Source organism: Melanerpes formicivorus, unplaced genomic scaffold (genome assembly GCF_026170545.1).
Source record: "Melanerpes formicivorus ecotype bairdi unplaced genomic scaffold, bMelFor1.0.p_v2 SCAF_56, whole genome shotgun sequence".
Taxonomy (NCBI): domain Eukaryota; kingdom Metazoa; phylum Chordata; class Aves; order Piciformes; family Picidae; genus Melanerpes; species Melanerpes formicivorus.
In genome coordinates this window covers 2,970,014-2,986,030 of record NW_027142408.1, presented here as the reverse complement: position 1 = coordinate 2,986,030, position 16,017 = coordinate 2,970,014, and the positions used below count along the sequence as shown (strand labels likewise).

General features: G+C 42.5%; 1 protein-coding gene across 49 annotated transcripts in view; it reads right to left on the bottom strand.

Annotated features, from left to right (window-relative positions):
* RIMS2 (regulating synaptic membrane exocytosis 2) overlaps positions 1–16,017 on the bottom strand; it is a 378,604-nt gene that overhangs the window by 218,789 nt on the left and 143,798 nt on the right. For 48 of the 49 annotated variants that reach the window (XM_068161226.1, XM_068161227.1, XM_068161209.1 and 45 more), the window contains one exon: positions 751–1,676. In XM_068161226.1, the coding sequence (XP_068017327.1) occupies positions 751–1,676 (926 nt within the window). Of the gene's footprint in view, positions 1–750; positions 1,677–8,992; positions 9,206–16,017 lie in introns of those variants that run through there. The other variant, XM_068161247.1, reaches the window with a different exon arrangement.

Genomic DNA, 16,017 nt, shown 5'->3' with positions numbered 1-16,017 from the left:
TTAAGTCATACATTACCGAGGATAGGTTGGGAATTAATTTAAGTAGTCCCAGTTTTCCTTTCTGACAATGGAATAAGTGCAGCATCATAAATCCTGGGAAAACACTCCAACCAAAAAGCACCACAGGCCCGCAGCAGCAAGCAGCCTCCATTGGTATAAACCACAACAGTCACTTATAAATTTGTTTAACAACATGAGTGGGTTACCTCTAGGCACACAAGGGTTATTTCATATCAGATGCTCTTAACCTGCAGCAGCCAGCATGAAAGGCGTAAGCTCTGTATCATGTGCTTTAGTTAATTCAACAGAAAAGCAGCCATGCACCCACACTTGATCCAGATCAAATATGCAAGTCTTTGGGATCCAGGAGTATGCAAATCTGCTATTAATGGACACGAAACCATGGCCTTGTACGGCAGCTCAGCTTTAGGTCCTTTGCAGCTTTAACTAACAGGTCTTTTCAACAGACGTGGTTTCTGCTTTTAACATAGCCAAGTGCTCCTCACATCCGTGATGTTCGCTCCCATGTAAATCATTGCATTTAGGTTTAGGCAAATGAATCACACAATCAGAAGGAAAAAAGCCAAAAGAAACCCAACCCAGCTCCTGTCAGAACAAACTTGAGTCACCCGTGAAGGGCGGTAGATACGTGGGTTGCAGTCACTTCTAATGGGTAGAATAAACACACAGTGGAATGGAAACTAAACCACAGCTTTACAGTGAAACAGCCAAAAAACTCCCAAACCTTACCTTTTTCACTGACGCTTTCGCTTTCGATCTCCACGTCATCACAACTCGTGTACTCTGGAGTGGATGCCAGTTCCTCTTCTGAGCTACTTAACGAAACCTGGCGCATTTTACCTCCCTTTTTCGTTTTATGGGGCTTTGGTGGCGGAGGTCTGACAGACTCAGACTGGTCTGAGCTGAGCGAATCGTTCCGTAACATGGTCTCCATCTTTTCACGTTTCGTTTTCCGCACAGCAGAATTAGGATCCAAATGGTGTTGCTTCCTTAGTGAATCAGAGCGCCTCATGTCTGGTCTTTCCAGAGGAATTGGACTCCTCCTAGGTGTAGGAGGGCTATGATTTGTGGTCCTCTGGCGATTGGGACTCGGTCCCTGAGCCTCTCGAGTTCTTTCCATAGAGTATGACCGTTGGTTCTCCATAGCAGCCCTGCGCTCGGACACTGACCTTTGTCTCGATGGCCGTTCCATCCTCATCATGGACATTCGGGAATCTTCCAGCTCAGTATTAGCCAAGGAGACATCGCTGTGTCTCCGTTCGTGCCGTGCTCGGGACACCTCAGCGTGGATCCGCATTTGTTCCTCGTATGGCTGTGGCTTGACTGGGTAACGAGCCAAGTTAGGATCACTTCGGTACCGTGCCTGGTATTCCTCTTCCCTCCGCTGCCTTTCATATTCTTCCCTACTTTGTGCATCTTCCTCTTCTACCGGATACTCCTTGGAACGCCTGCGACTCCTCCTGTTGGAATCTCTATAGTCACCCAGTTCAGGTTCTTCATACAACTGGGGCCCGCGCTGTGACCGCCTGTCTGAATAATCTGAGGGTGACCTGGGCATCGCACTGTCTGATGGAGCATACTGTGAGTATTCGTCTCGCTCGTCCCTTTGGTCGTACCTTCTGTTCTGCTCCCTTGATATTGATGGGCTTCTTTTCCTTAACAATCATGACAAGAAAGAAGAAAGAGAATGCTGTCAATACTTCTCCTAGCATAAATATGCAGTTAATGCCAATTAAATGATTAGCTGATGGGAAACAAACAAAAGCAAACAATAAAATCATCCCTTCACTGCATTTCTTTGTGAATGAGCTCTCTTGTTTTCTGCACTAAGTTAAAACAATCTCCTTAGGGTGCACAGCTTAAATAAAAACAGCTTTGAAGAAAAAAATGTTAATACAACATCATAAAATATAGAATGCAAATACACTGCTTTGTAACTGCTTCACACATGGCAGCGTTTGATAATCATCTGTAATCATTTCACAACATTATAACTTGACCTTCTACTTCATAGTTTCGTAATCACCATAGAAATTAAGACTAGATAGATCATGTGGTTTGAGCTTTCAGCAGCCATTATTGCTCAAAACGCTAAATTTCAGTTCCCACAAAACCGTAACGTGTGCTTAAGGGCAGAAAGTAGGACAGGTAAAGATTCAGTGGCAGCAAGTGTCTAAGTCAGGTGAACTCAGAAAGTAAAACATTTATTGTGTTGCATAAGAAGGGTAAAAGCTTTGAGGCCCTGCCTGGCTGACTTGACAAAAACACTCCTCCTCATCCTTACAGGGACAGCAACAGCAATAGTCCAAGCATCTGAGCAAGACACATCAGCCAGATGCCAGGATGGAGTTCCTGTACCATCATTAAGCATTGACTCTTTGTCACAGATGATATCCAGCCATAGACAATCTCTGAGGCTTCAGAAGAAGGTGAAAAAAACATTTGTCAGCAGCTAAGTCTTTCCTGCCGCTGGCAAACGATTGTCTGAAGCATGTGCTTTTATTCCACGTGATATTTTAATAGAGGATGTGCCTGCAATGGGTTATGAATGTTGCATGTTGTGGGCTTTTATACAACGCTGTTTGCCACTTGATTAGAAAGGATCAGTGAGTAGTGATTCATAGGGGAAAAAACAAACTGGAGCTTCAGATCTTCCTATATCTATCCTAACAGAGTAACAAACATTTAAAATGTTACTTCCAAACCTGTCCAGATTTGTACTTGATTTTCCACCCCAGATGGATCTGAAGGAGTTTTCTGCAGTAAACCAGAGAAAAGATCACATATGTGGGCAAAAGAGACTAAGAGGTGGACCTTCCCTGGGATAAGATGGATTCACATCAAGCTCTAAGTGATGAAAATATGTATGTGAACCTATTTCTGTGTCATCAGCCCTTTTCTCTTATATTCAGTTCTTTCTTTAAAATTAAGATCCCTTTGAAAATGTTTTCTCCCCTCACAAACAGACACTAAGTCTGCAGGACAGGCTTGCAGGCAGCAGCCAGGAGATCCTGCCTAGTATAAGGAAGGATGGGAGAAAGGAGAGCAAAGACACAGGTCTGTCATTGCCACAGTTATCCTAGAAGGGCTAAGGAAAGCCTTCAACTTAAGTGAAGAGAAGGAAAAACAGGCAAGCAGAAAAGGCTCTGCCTTGCTAATAGGAAAGAAAATGCTCTTCTCAGACCCAGAAAGGAAATGTGGCTTCTGCTCAGCAAAGGGAAATCACAAGTGAGCAAAGTGTGCAAGGGGGAAAGACTGGCAAATTGGCATCCTGTCTTAGGTGCCAGATAGGGTCATTAAACTGTGCTAGGGGTCCAGTCTTGCCTTCTAATTGGTGAAGCACTTGGTATTTGCAAGTGTGGAAACTAATTCAATCTTGCAAGAGTGCAACTCTTCCTGTGAAGGATGACAAGTAATAGAAGCATCCTTCCAATGCCCTATGGTGAAGCTCAGATGTCCTATCTGTCTTATTAAAGTGTCATGTTAGTACCAGCACAAATCATAACCTCTGTAAGCTTAAGAAAAACTCTGTGGATTCTGCTAATGGGGTCTCAGGTTGAATTGTTCTAATGTGACATGAGCAGAGTTTCATAAATCTGAAACCTGAATGGCCAACAGGAAGGCAGAATTCAGACAACAGAACTACCAGAACCCAGACAGTCTGCAAGGACATAGCAGCTTTCATTGGCACAGCAGAGATTAGATGTCAAAACTTACTTTAAGGAAGTTAAATACTTTTCATTTAAATATTTCAGCTGATAACAAATGTGCCACATCCCAAAGCTGCCTCAAAAGGCCCTGGTTTGGGGCTTAGCTGTGTGGTGCTAAGCCAGGGCCAATTCTGAGTATGCATGTATATCCTTTTGCCCTGGAACTTAATGTATTTGGTTTAGTGTTCTCAGCATATACATATAAGGTTCATAAGGTACATATAAGGTTCCATGCATCAGAGTCCTCATATGCATGTAACAGTGGACAGATCTTTCTAGAAACTTTGCTGCTACAAAGTCTTGAGGAGAGAGGCTGAGAGATGGAATTTCTATGTGAGTAAAACCACTTCTTGTGGACTTCTCATTGAGGCAAATGTCCTTCTACCAGGAAAACACATCACCTGAGGAACTGGCAGAAGATGTACTCAAAAATTCACCCTTTTTTCTAGCATGAACTCTATTCATGAGAGTGTGCTATTTTAGCACTATGTTTTCATACCTCTTGCACAAACATTTTCTGTCCTTGTCTGATACATTTACCACCAGCAGTCATTGCCTTTCCTCCATCTTGCTGCTAAGATACAAATGTATGAACACCATCTATGGCTGACAGTGATGTAAATATCAGCTGGGCCCTCATTCTACCCCAACCATTCACGAAGGAAAAAGCTTTACACAGGTGCCCTGCATGGCCATGTACATGAATAAAGACCTTCCTGTGAAAGCAACCTTTTTCTCCAGAGCAAGAAGACAGATAAAAGTGGCTAATTTAATTCCTGCCCTATCTTGATTGGCACTATCAAACTCCCTTTCTAATTAATTTCATCCCTGCTGAAGGGATCTCACTGCACTAACAGGATCAAATGCCAGAAGTTGTAATCCTATCCCCCAGAAATGAATTAACTGTACCTGTACTCCTGGTCACCCAAAAACCTTGCTAGCAGGAGAGGGCAGGATGTGCCCACTATTCCACTTAGTATTCAAACCCATCAATCTCTTCACAACAAAATTAGCTCCCCTTTACCATTACTTGCCTTTTCAAACGTCACAAATACCCGCCACAAACACAGCTGTACAAGGTATGCTATACATTTTAAGGCAGTGTCATTAAATCAAGGTAGGAGGAACAGTACTCATGAAAACTTACTGCCAGTCACTACTGTTAAAGATCTGTTGTTATTTTTAGATCACAACCTAATTCTCACTCACCTTCGTGAGCCTTTGCCTAATCCATTTCTCAACCTTAACTACCTTAAAGATACCTTACTAGAAACCTCTCCCTGCGTACCTCCAGCTAGATACACCACTGACAATGACTACTCCTGCTTTTCCAGGACTTTCCTGGAATGATGGAAGTTAAGAGAGCCTTAAATGTGTGTTAACAGCTGTGACAGGCACCCTTCTAGGTGTCAGCTCAACTAAGCACTCTATATTTCTTGGCAGAAGGATTACCACCTTTGCTGAAAAGGTTAGCACAGCACTGAAAAATCCTTCAGGCCATTGTGATTGCTGCTGCTCTGGAACAATAATGAAATAAAATCTGTGCTTTAGTTACAAATCTCCAGAATTTACACAAATCTCTTCAAACAAATCCTATCAGTACTCTCTGCTCAGCTACAGAAACTGAAATTGATTTGCCACTAATTATCATTATCTTCTATTTTCATCTATAAATAAACGTGCTCTTTTGACACAGCTCTTAAAACTTACACTGATGAAAACTTTATTTGCAGTGCATGACAATTATCACTAGTATTATGAAAAAGCAATTAGTTTGTAACTTGACCTCCTGCTCAGAGTTAAATTATTCAACTCTCCCACAGTAAAACAGGAAGGAAATACTTAAAACATAGTATAGGAGAATATAAGGCAGCAACTTTGCTTCGAGGGCTTCAATGTCAGTACTGGAACTAAATAGCTTGAAAGTCTTTGCTGTTTAGAATGGAACAGAATTAGAATAGACTAGAATTAAAATGGAATGGAATGGAGTAGAGTAGAGTAGAACAGAATGGAGTAGAGTAGAGTAGAACAGAATGGAGTAGAGTAGAGTAGAACAGAATGGAGTAGAATAGAATAGAATAGAATAGAATAGAATAGAATAGAATAGAATAGAATAGAATAGAATAGAATAGACCAGACCAGGTTGGAAAAGACTTTTGAGATCATCAAATCCAACCTATCATCCACCACCATCTAATCAACTAAACCATTTATTTGCAGTCTCCCTTAAACAGAAATCACTAGATTTAAAAACATTAACAGTCAGCTAAGTGTACTGAAGAAAACAACATTTAAAGCAGCTAAATTTCCATCACATTTCAGAAGGCACAGATATTCAAAAAACATTGTAAAATGTAAAGTATTTCTATCAGTCAGAACTAGATCTCAGATCTTCCTGGCTATTTATCTTGCTCTCAGACCAACAGAAGAAATATTTGAACTGAAGAAAACATCATTCCAAAGATACATTCGATCCTTCAGGGTCCTGAATCAGTCTTTATTTACTTGGAAATGTTTGTAAATAAGAATCTTTGGGTCACTTAAAAACCAGTAAATGCTCAGTTGGCCTAAGCCATCAGCTACTTGAAAAGTATTTGTCAGCTGCTTGTAAGACCTAAGAATAATTTACTAGACAACACCTCTATTTTTTTAATCTGTTTCCTATAGATTAGCAGGGAATAAAACTGACTGGAAATTTTAAACTGAAAACATTTCTCCTCCACAAATTTCAGCCTTGCTTAGCTATTTTCAAAATGTGAGCTTCTCAGCATGTGAAAGAATAATTCAGAGCATGTAAAACTTCTCATTTCCCAAGGGAGGTCTGCCACAGAGTCCATGAAAGAAACAGGGCTTCTCGTTACAGACCTCATCAAGTGCACCGACTGCAGCTTCGTCTCTCCTTTACTATACGGCTCCTCTCAGGAAAATAGCATTTGTTGGCTCCTGAGGGATCATATAAGACTAAATACCTGTACTGTTCAAGAGTTTGATACTTCTATATGCTGTATTCAACAGTGAAGCATCAGTGACAGAGAGCAGATAAAACACCATCCTGACACCTCACAAACAAGTTCCTAGGCTGCAAGGTGAGCTGAACGTGATCTGGATCTTGCAGCTGAAACTCCAGTGGGTGCAACAAACCCAGAAAGGAAGATCTGGCTGCCTGCTCAGAGAGGGTCCTGCTGTCTCAGTCAGGTACTCTTATGAAAGCCTTTCCACAGACTTCCTTTGCCATACTGAGGAAGCTGCAAAATGTTTACCTATTTTTGGAAGTGTTTCTAAGAGCCGAGCTGGTATTGATTTAACTCCCTTTCTCATTCTCTGCTTATAACCTTTGCTTTTGCTGAGTCACATTGTGCCTGGGAAATCATTTTGCACACTCTCCAAAGCAGCTATGCCTCCAGCTTATGGGGGGGGGAGAATGAAAAAAAAAAAGCCAGCCAGCAGCTTTTTTTGATTCCTAAGCAGTTTCAGTCTGTAGAAAGATCTCTTTTTGCAGTTCTTCTGAACTGTCTGGTTCTACACCAGATTAATCTTTTGATTTGTCTGTTCCCTTCTTGGTTTCTCACCCCCTCCCCCCCAATAAAAAAAGCCAGCACCTAAGCCACCAAAGTATGATTTGCAAGCTAATTCACTTACTCAGCCTGCTCTGAGGAAAAGGTTTATTGCCTTTCTTTACCAATACAGTTCTAAACAGGATATGTTGAAGTGCATCTAACACTGAGCTTATCCAAGCCATCCACTAAGTAAAACTCACCTGAGAGAGTTTTATTTCTCCTTTCAGCCACCCCTTGCAAACTTTAATTCCTAGCTACCACCTTTGGAACCATTAAAATCCAGTCCAGATCATTCTCTCCAAACAATACAACAATAAGGAATCACGTTTGCATTGATGATTGCAAAATTTACTGAAGCACGGCAGCGACACTGCAGATGTTGATCTCTAGTAGATTTCATCTGAAAATATAAATTCCCTGACAGAAGGCTGATACCAGCAGAATGAAAGGAATTCTGTAGTAACAAAACATTAACATGATGAAATCCACCACTGATAACTTTGCTTTGAACTTGACGTGGTTGCACTGACAGAGGGAACAGCACAGCTACTTCAAAATCAGGTTTTCTAGACAAGCAGCTCTGCAAAGATTCAGCATTGCAACAATCCAGGCCCAATTTCAGTTTGTGTGAGGAAAAAAATTATGGCATGGAAGAAAAGAGAGAGAGAGAGAGAGAGAGAGAGAGAGAGAGAGAAAGGAAGGAAGGAAGAAAGAAAGAGGAGCTGCAGAATAAAATCAGTCATTTTAAGCATCCCTTGCTAAACTACAAATATTTAGGCAGTAAGTTCATTTCGTGGGGTTTTATTACATGAAGAACATCACAGATAAGAAAATGGCACCACCAGCAGGAATGGTTCTGTCCTCTTTATTTTGAGTGAGTTTTCAGTAACCTGTCTATCATACAACTAAATATTCTGTTTAGTAGAAAAAAGAGAAACATAAAAGAACTCCATTTTCCTCCCCCTGTTCATTCAGCCACACGAGCAAACGCTTACACTTTACACACAGGTTACACATCCTGAGATTTCTCCAGCTCTACTTCTGAACGTTTTCCAAATGACTATTTTGCTGATTATTTCCACTTTCTGTATGCACAAGAACAACCCCACCTGCTCCTTGGCTAAAATCTGTTGTTAAAAGAAGCCTGCTGTAGAACCAGCGCTAACCGGATTCAATCCCTTTGGAGAATAATTGGGGGGAATTCTAGCTCCTGGTCTCAGCACTGACACCATAGAAACCAGAAGGGTGGAGTCCGTGAACAGCTGTCATGCAGAAGGGTTCAAACAAGTTTAAAACCCGGGGTGCCACAGAAACATTGAAATGTAAAAATGAATCAGTACAATCCTGACCTGCGACTGAAAAGGACTTCAAATACTATAAAACACCTGGAAAATCCCAAATCCTTCCCATGCTGCTATTTTCATGACAATACAGCCAACTTTTCAATAAATATTTTTGTTGTAGGGAAAAAAAAAACAGTACAAATTAAAATACTCCTTTACAGCAACTGACAAGACTTTGTTATCCCATTCTCATATATCTGAAGCACAATAAAAAGTTCTTTGGTAATTCCACTGAGGTTTTTATGCTAAAAGTAAAAGAAAAAAAACCAACTTCAGAATGATCCTCAAAAAGAACCAAAAATGCTGAGCATTGCAAATTGCTCTCACACAACACATTCAGCACCTTTCTTCCCTGCTTTACCTTCTGATCAGCCACTGCACATCTGGGAAGCTGGAAGCCTCGGGTTCATGAGAATGCATCAATTCCTGGTCTGGCTAGGTCTTTCATTTAATCCTCTAGGTTCAGGGAAATCATACCAGCAGCCTCTTCACTATCAGACATCATTTTCTAGGTACAGTTCACTATCCTTTCCCTTTCCCCAAAACCACAGCTACAAAATATAAGGCACCTAGGGAGTAAAGAAATAAAGGAGTGTAGTATATGGCCCGACAGCAATTCGAGTCAGAGAGCTGACCCAATGGGGAGCTACTGAGAGCAGGAGAGGAGTGTTACAGTTTAATGCTGTTACCATGTGCTGTATATAGCTGGAGGTCAAGTAAGAATTTGCCCTATAAGGAGGATTATGGTACTTAGCTGATTAGTGCCTTGCTGCAGTACTATTGCCTACAAACGTACATGCTGGGCAAGGCATTTGATTTAAACTATTTTTAAAATTGTGCAGCTGCAGTGTTTCATGGCTTGTGTTACTCAGCTCCAGCATCTTCCCTGTGTTCCTCTAGGTCTCCAAATTATGTAATACCAACAGTTTTTAGTGTCTGACCAGTCAGATTTTGACATCACGTTAAATCATTCTGCTGCAACAGCTGTAGCACCTACTCCAGCTTGGTGTGCTGAAGTAGCTGCAGAACTGAAAATACTTTTGTACACACTATTTAAAACAAAACAAAAACAAACCAAAACAAAACAGATCACCAAAAAAAAACCAAACAAACCCACCCCACAACCAACATCAAAAGTCAGGGAAAAAAACCTACTTATTACTAACAACAGTTATGAGAACTCAACTTTCAAGGTATGGTGAGAACGTGGAAATAATAGAACTCGGGTGTGCAGAGAGCCTCATTTGCATTAAACAGCCATAAACATGTTTTTCCACAATTTCACAAGCAAGGCTTCTTCTATCTATGCAAACTAGCTTGCAAATAAATTATGCTTAATATAAAGCTCTAACAAATTAGAACCATGAGAAATTGGTATGACATGGGAAAAATACTGACAGATTGTTCTCCACCTCACAGAATCACACAATTATTGAGGCTGGAATAGAGCTCTGAGATCATCAAGTCCAGTCTATGGCCTAACACCACCACATCAACCAGAGCAGGTCACTAAGTGGCACATCCAGTCTTGCCTTAAACACCTCCACCACTTCCCTGGGCAGTCCACTCCAGTGCCTAATTCCCCTTCCCAGCATCCAACCTAAACCTCCCCTGGCACAGCTTCAGGCCATGCCCTCTGCTCTTGTCACAAGGTGCCTGGGAGAATAGCCTGACACCCACTTACTACAACTTCCCTTCAGGCAGCTGTAGAGCATGATAAGGTTCCCTCCTCCTGAGTCTCCTCTACTCCAGGCTAAAGAAAACCCTCAGCTTTTCCTCCTCAGGCTTTCCCTCCATTCCCTAGAGAAGGCATTCTTACACCACTTCTTTCCCCTCAGACATCACAGAGCATCTCTCACGATACAGTTTATCTATTAGCTGCAAAACTGCATCTAATTTTGAGTCTAATCTTTTTAAGGTGTTTCAGTTTCTTCCCACCGGGAAGGATCAGCAGGTGCATTTCTCAGCAGTTGAAAGGGTTGTGGTGTTTCAAAGGGAACCTTTAAGTCTCATGAAAAGGAGAATTCCCTTATCAAAGAAATGCTCCATTAGTACTAGGGCATAATTGTCACCATGAAATAAAAATAAGCACTCCTTCAATAATGATCAAACAGCAAGAAAGTATCAGCAACGTGAACAGTCACATGAGCATTGTTTTGTCTAACACCACCTCTGCAAAGTGGTTTGGATGGCTCAACTTCTAACACCAGCTTCACTGGTGACTGCAAGTCAGGGTACCTTTTTTCTCTCTCTATTATTGAGATATAGATATATATCTGATAACATGCAATGAACTTTGGTTTCAAAATACTGCTGTCATTAATATTTCAGTCTGGAAGAGACGAAACAGGTCACACTGAGCTCTTTTGATGCCTCCACAAAGGAGGAAGCAGGAAATAACTGCTGTGAAAATGCCCGGTTTCTTCAGCAATGTGAGGTAAAGGCCCACAATTAAATCCAATTAATCAAATCAGTGGTGGCTTACCAATGAATGATGTGTGCAGCAGCTTCTCAAAGACAAAGCTGGCAGGCTAGACATGTTCATGCTAGGGAACATCAGCTGGACCACTAATGAGACAGATGCATTCAGCAAGTCTGGGGAATTACCATGGTACATAAAGCTTCCCGTTTCCAACTCAGCTGTTGTTCCTAACCTGCTGCTAAGATGTGATTAAGTGTATGTATTTTTAAAGCAGCACCTAGCTCTAGCCAACATGGAAGCAGAGCCCAAGCTAATTTGCATGTCTGTAAAAAGCTAGATCATACATGGGGAAAGATGATTTTACACTGCTTTTCATGCTGGAAGAAAGAGCTTCACTGTAGTTTAAGTACCAGGCTTGCTATCCGCAATCCTTGTGTGCAACTAAATGTGCAGGATCAAACTGTTACAGCTGTCTAGAAGACCCTCCCAGGACTTGGACAGGAGGTAGGAATGTCAACCATGTCTTTTCTGCCTCGGTTTTCAGAGACACTATGCAAAATGTGCACTTGGCAGCCCAGAAGGTAAGTTGTATCCTGGGCTGCATCAAATGAAGCCTGGCTGCCAGACAGAAAGGTGATTCTTCCATTCTGCTCTGGCAAGACCTCAGCTGGAGCACTGTGTCCAGCTCTGGAGTCCTCAACACAGGAAGGACATAGACCTGCTGGAATGGGTCCAGGGGATGGCCACAAAGATGACCAGAGGACTGCAGCACTCAGTCTCCTAAGACAAGCTGAGGTTGTTCAGCCTTGGAAAATCAAGCCTCCAGGGAGACCTCATAGCAGCATTTCAGTATCTGAAGGGGGCCTACAAGAAAGCTGAAGAGGGGCTGTTCAGAAGGGCTGGTAGTGATAAGACAAAGAGTGATGATTCTAAACTCCAGCAGGGTAGATTTAAGTTAGACATAAGGAGGAAGTTTTCTACAATGAGAGCATTGAAATAGCAGAACAGGTTGCCCAGAAGTGGGGGAAGCCCCATCCATGGAGACATTCAAGGTCAAACTTAATGGGGCCCTAAGCAACCTGATCTAGCTAAAGATGTCCCTGCTCACTGCAGAGGGGCTGGATAAGATGACCTTTGAGGGGGCCTTGCAAGCTGAAGCATTCTGTGACTCTGTGAAAAGACTTCCTACAATACTATCATGTAGTACCAACATGACATGTGTAACAACAACCTGGTGTCTTGAAACATCAGCAGACAGCAGAGCCAGCCCAGATACTCAGCTCAGAGCCCTGAATTAGGTATTTCTGCCAGAGCTACTTTGCTTTTCTGCAGTGCTGAGGTGAGCTCTGAATGTTCTCTTACAGATGTCTGCACCAGACCAAATCTTCCACAAAAGAGGCTCAACACACAGCTTTTCAAAGAGGAAAATTCATTCCCAGGTCTTTAAAAACAAAAATCCCTGCAGAAGATGAATAGCTGCTCTAGAAAGCGTGGGGATGGGAACCCTTGAAAGTGAAAAGGGCAACCCAAGCTGCCTGGCAGCTTACACATGGAAAAGCAGCACCTGCTCAAGATGACAACAGTACAGAACACGAGGAGCAAAACAGCAGCAAGCAAATCAATGCTGAATAGTCCTTGCAGAGCTACTACAAACAATAGCTGTGGAGAAGGCATTGGAATGTATCATTTTGCTTCTTCCAATATAGCTGTATGGGAATCAATGGCACTGCAACATGAAACCAAAATAAACCTGGTCTTGTAACACAAACAAGCCCTTGCCTGTATTCCACATTCTACTGCAGTGAAGGTAGACTTAATTGCTCCCACTTCAGAAAGAAAACAAAATGCCAGCTTCTTATATTCCCCAGGAGAAAGGAATGCTCATTTTGTAACTCCATGTGCATAGAAACATGCTCATTAATTAATTCTTTACAGTTCCATCACCAGCATAACCTGCACTACCCTAACAGCCATTTTTCAGCAGGATTCTCCTAAGTTGAGATAAAAAAAATGATGACATTCTAAGCTCAGGGCTACCTGTCAGAAGAATTTGGACCTAACATTGGCCATTTCCTGCATCAACATCAACACTTCTAGAAAAGGTATGAGAAGGAAGGCGGCAGCCAGCCAAGCCCAACTAGGCTGTACTGACAAGGAGCTGAGAAACACAGAGAAGGAACTGTACTTGTTGTAGAGGTCCTCAGCACCTTTGCTAACTTCAATCTCTTCCAAAAATGGCTCAGTAAGTCAGTCTTAAGAGAACATAAGCAATAATGAGAGAGTTTGATGTCCTTCCTCCACAGGATATTTTGTTTCTAGAAATTAGATCAATGAAGGCTATAACCTGAACTTTGCTGAGGTGGGGATTAAATAAATCAAATTCAACTCCTTCTTTGGCCTTACTGTGGCACCAAGATCATTTATTCTCATTGTGAGCTTGATATTTCCCAAAACAATGGATTAGATTATGTTATGAATAGCTCCAGAACCTAAAGAACTTCTACCTTTCCACCCTCTGGCCATGTCCCTCCACCTGCAAGTCCTGTAGCAAGGTGAGAAGAACAAATGGTACTTAGCTAGAATTTTGATTATAAATATACATTGATCATAAAGAAATCTGGGGAGGAGGGGGAGGGAAGGCAGAGGGGGAAAGGAAATGGGTAATTATAAGAAAACTTTAGCCACAGATATAAACACTGAAAATACAGCTGAAAATCTGGAGAGAATTAGCATCATGAGTACATCACAAAAGTGGCTTATGAAAAGCTAATTTTCTGAAAGGTGGACAGAAAGGCCCTACTGCAGCAGAGATCTTTTAGCTCAGTAATGCATTGGAGGCTATCTCTGCATGGAGAATTCAGGTGCAGCTACTGATCAGCAGTGGAAAGGCTGAACACTGCCATCAGTGATCTGGGTGCATTTCCTTTCTAACATTTTTCTTAATAGTTGGCATATGTACCACAAAATAAAAAAATAAAACAATCCAGTGTAGCAAGAAGATGAAAAGAAACAGTATTAGAATCATAGAATCAATAAGGTTGGAAAAGACCACAGAGATCATCATGTCCAACCTAGTGCCTAATACTGAACACCTCCTGACAACTAAACCATGGCACCAGGTGCCTCATCCAGGCTCTTCTTAAACACCTCCAGTGATGGGGACTCCACCACCTCCCTGGGCAGCACAGTCCCATGGCCAATCTCTCTTGCTGGGAAGAACTACTTCCTAACATCCAGACTAAACCTCCCCTGGCACAGTTTGAGACTGTGTTCTCTTCTTCTGCCACAGGTTGCCTGGGAGAAGAGACCAACCCCTACCTGGCTACAACCTCCCTTCAGGTAGTTGTAGAGCTCAGTTTAACTGAAAGCCGAACCTTGACCTCTGGCATCAAAAAGGATATTCTATGCTACAGAAATGCAACATTAAAGCATACATTTTGTTTGGAAAACAGAGGAACTTTGACTTACCTTCTATTTCTCAGTCATTTAAACTAAGAGGGAAGCTTTTTAGCTATGCTTTTTGCTGCATCACTGCTTTATCTTGCTCCTTCTCTGGAGACTTTCAAAACCCACCTGGATGCATTCCTCTGCAGACTCCCCTGGGTGATCCTGCTTTTGGCAGGGGGGTTGGGCTCGGATCTCTGGAGGTGCCTTCCAACCTCTAACATTCTGTGGTTGGTTTGTTCTGCTCTTGTGCCTCCTGCCAACTCTGTTGCACAGGAGTTTAACTACATGTAACAAAGGTCACAGTCTAAAGCTGTGCCAGGGGAGGTTAAGGCTGGATGTTAGGAAGAAGTTCTTCATAGAAAGAGAGACTGGCCATTGGAATGTGCTGCCCAGGGAGGTGGTGGAGTCACCATCACTGGAGGTGTTTAGGAAGAGCCTGGATGAGGCACTTGGTGCCATGCTTTAATTGATTAGATGATGTTGGGTGATAGGTTGGACTTTGATCTAGAAAGTCTTTTCCAACCTGGTTAATTCTATTCTATTCTACAGCAAGACTGCACCAGCACCAGTTGTGGTGGGATGGTTCCTCCAAGTGCAACATTCCTAAGGACTTTTAGAGACAATTGCTGGCTGAGGATCAGTTCCTGTGCTTTGTGACACACTGTAGCTGCCCTGTCCTGTACCTACTGTCACTGTGGCTCTTCCTTAAAGCACTGGCTTAAGGGAACATCAAGTGGAAATTGTTTACACTACTGGAAGCAACACAAGGAAAAGAAGCCAAAATTCTGCAGTCATTAGGAATAACACATTTCTGCAAGACAGCAAACTTAACATGGAAAGCCAAGAGATCCAGCATCTTGCCAGACATTCAGAAAACTTTGTCAACAGTCATCCAAGATAGAGGCTCACAGGCAGAGGCTGCTCCAGCACAGTACTCGAGGGCTCGGAAAGGCTGGCAAAGACTGGCAGTTATGAAGTGCCTCTGAATTCAACCTACAAAAATCTGGTTACTCTCAACCAACCACCTCAAAACACCACTTACTGAGAATACAGAATTGAGCAGGTTGGAAAAGACCTTTGAGATCATTAAGCCCAACTTATCACCCAACACCATCTAATCAACTAAACCATGGCACCAAGGGCCTCATCCAGGCTCTTCTTAAACACCTCCAGTGATGGGGACTCCACCACCTCCCTGGGCAGCACATCCCCATGGCCAATCTCTCTTGCTGGGAAGAACTACTTCCTAACATCCAGACTAAACCTCCCCTGGCACAGCTTGAGACTGTGTCCTCTTGTTCTGGTGCTGCTTGCCTGCCTGGGAGAAGAGACCAACCCCCACCTGGCTACAACCTCCCTTCAGGTAGCTGTAGACAGCAAGAAGGTCTCCCCTGAGCCTCCTCTTCTCCAGGCTAAGCAACCCCAGCTCCCTCAGCCTCTCCTCACAGGGCTGTGCTCCAGACACCAGCTTTGTTGCCCTTCTCTGGACATGTTCCAGTACCTTAACATCTCTCTTG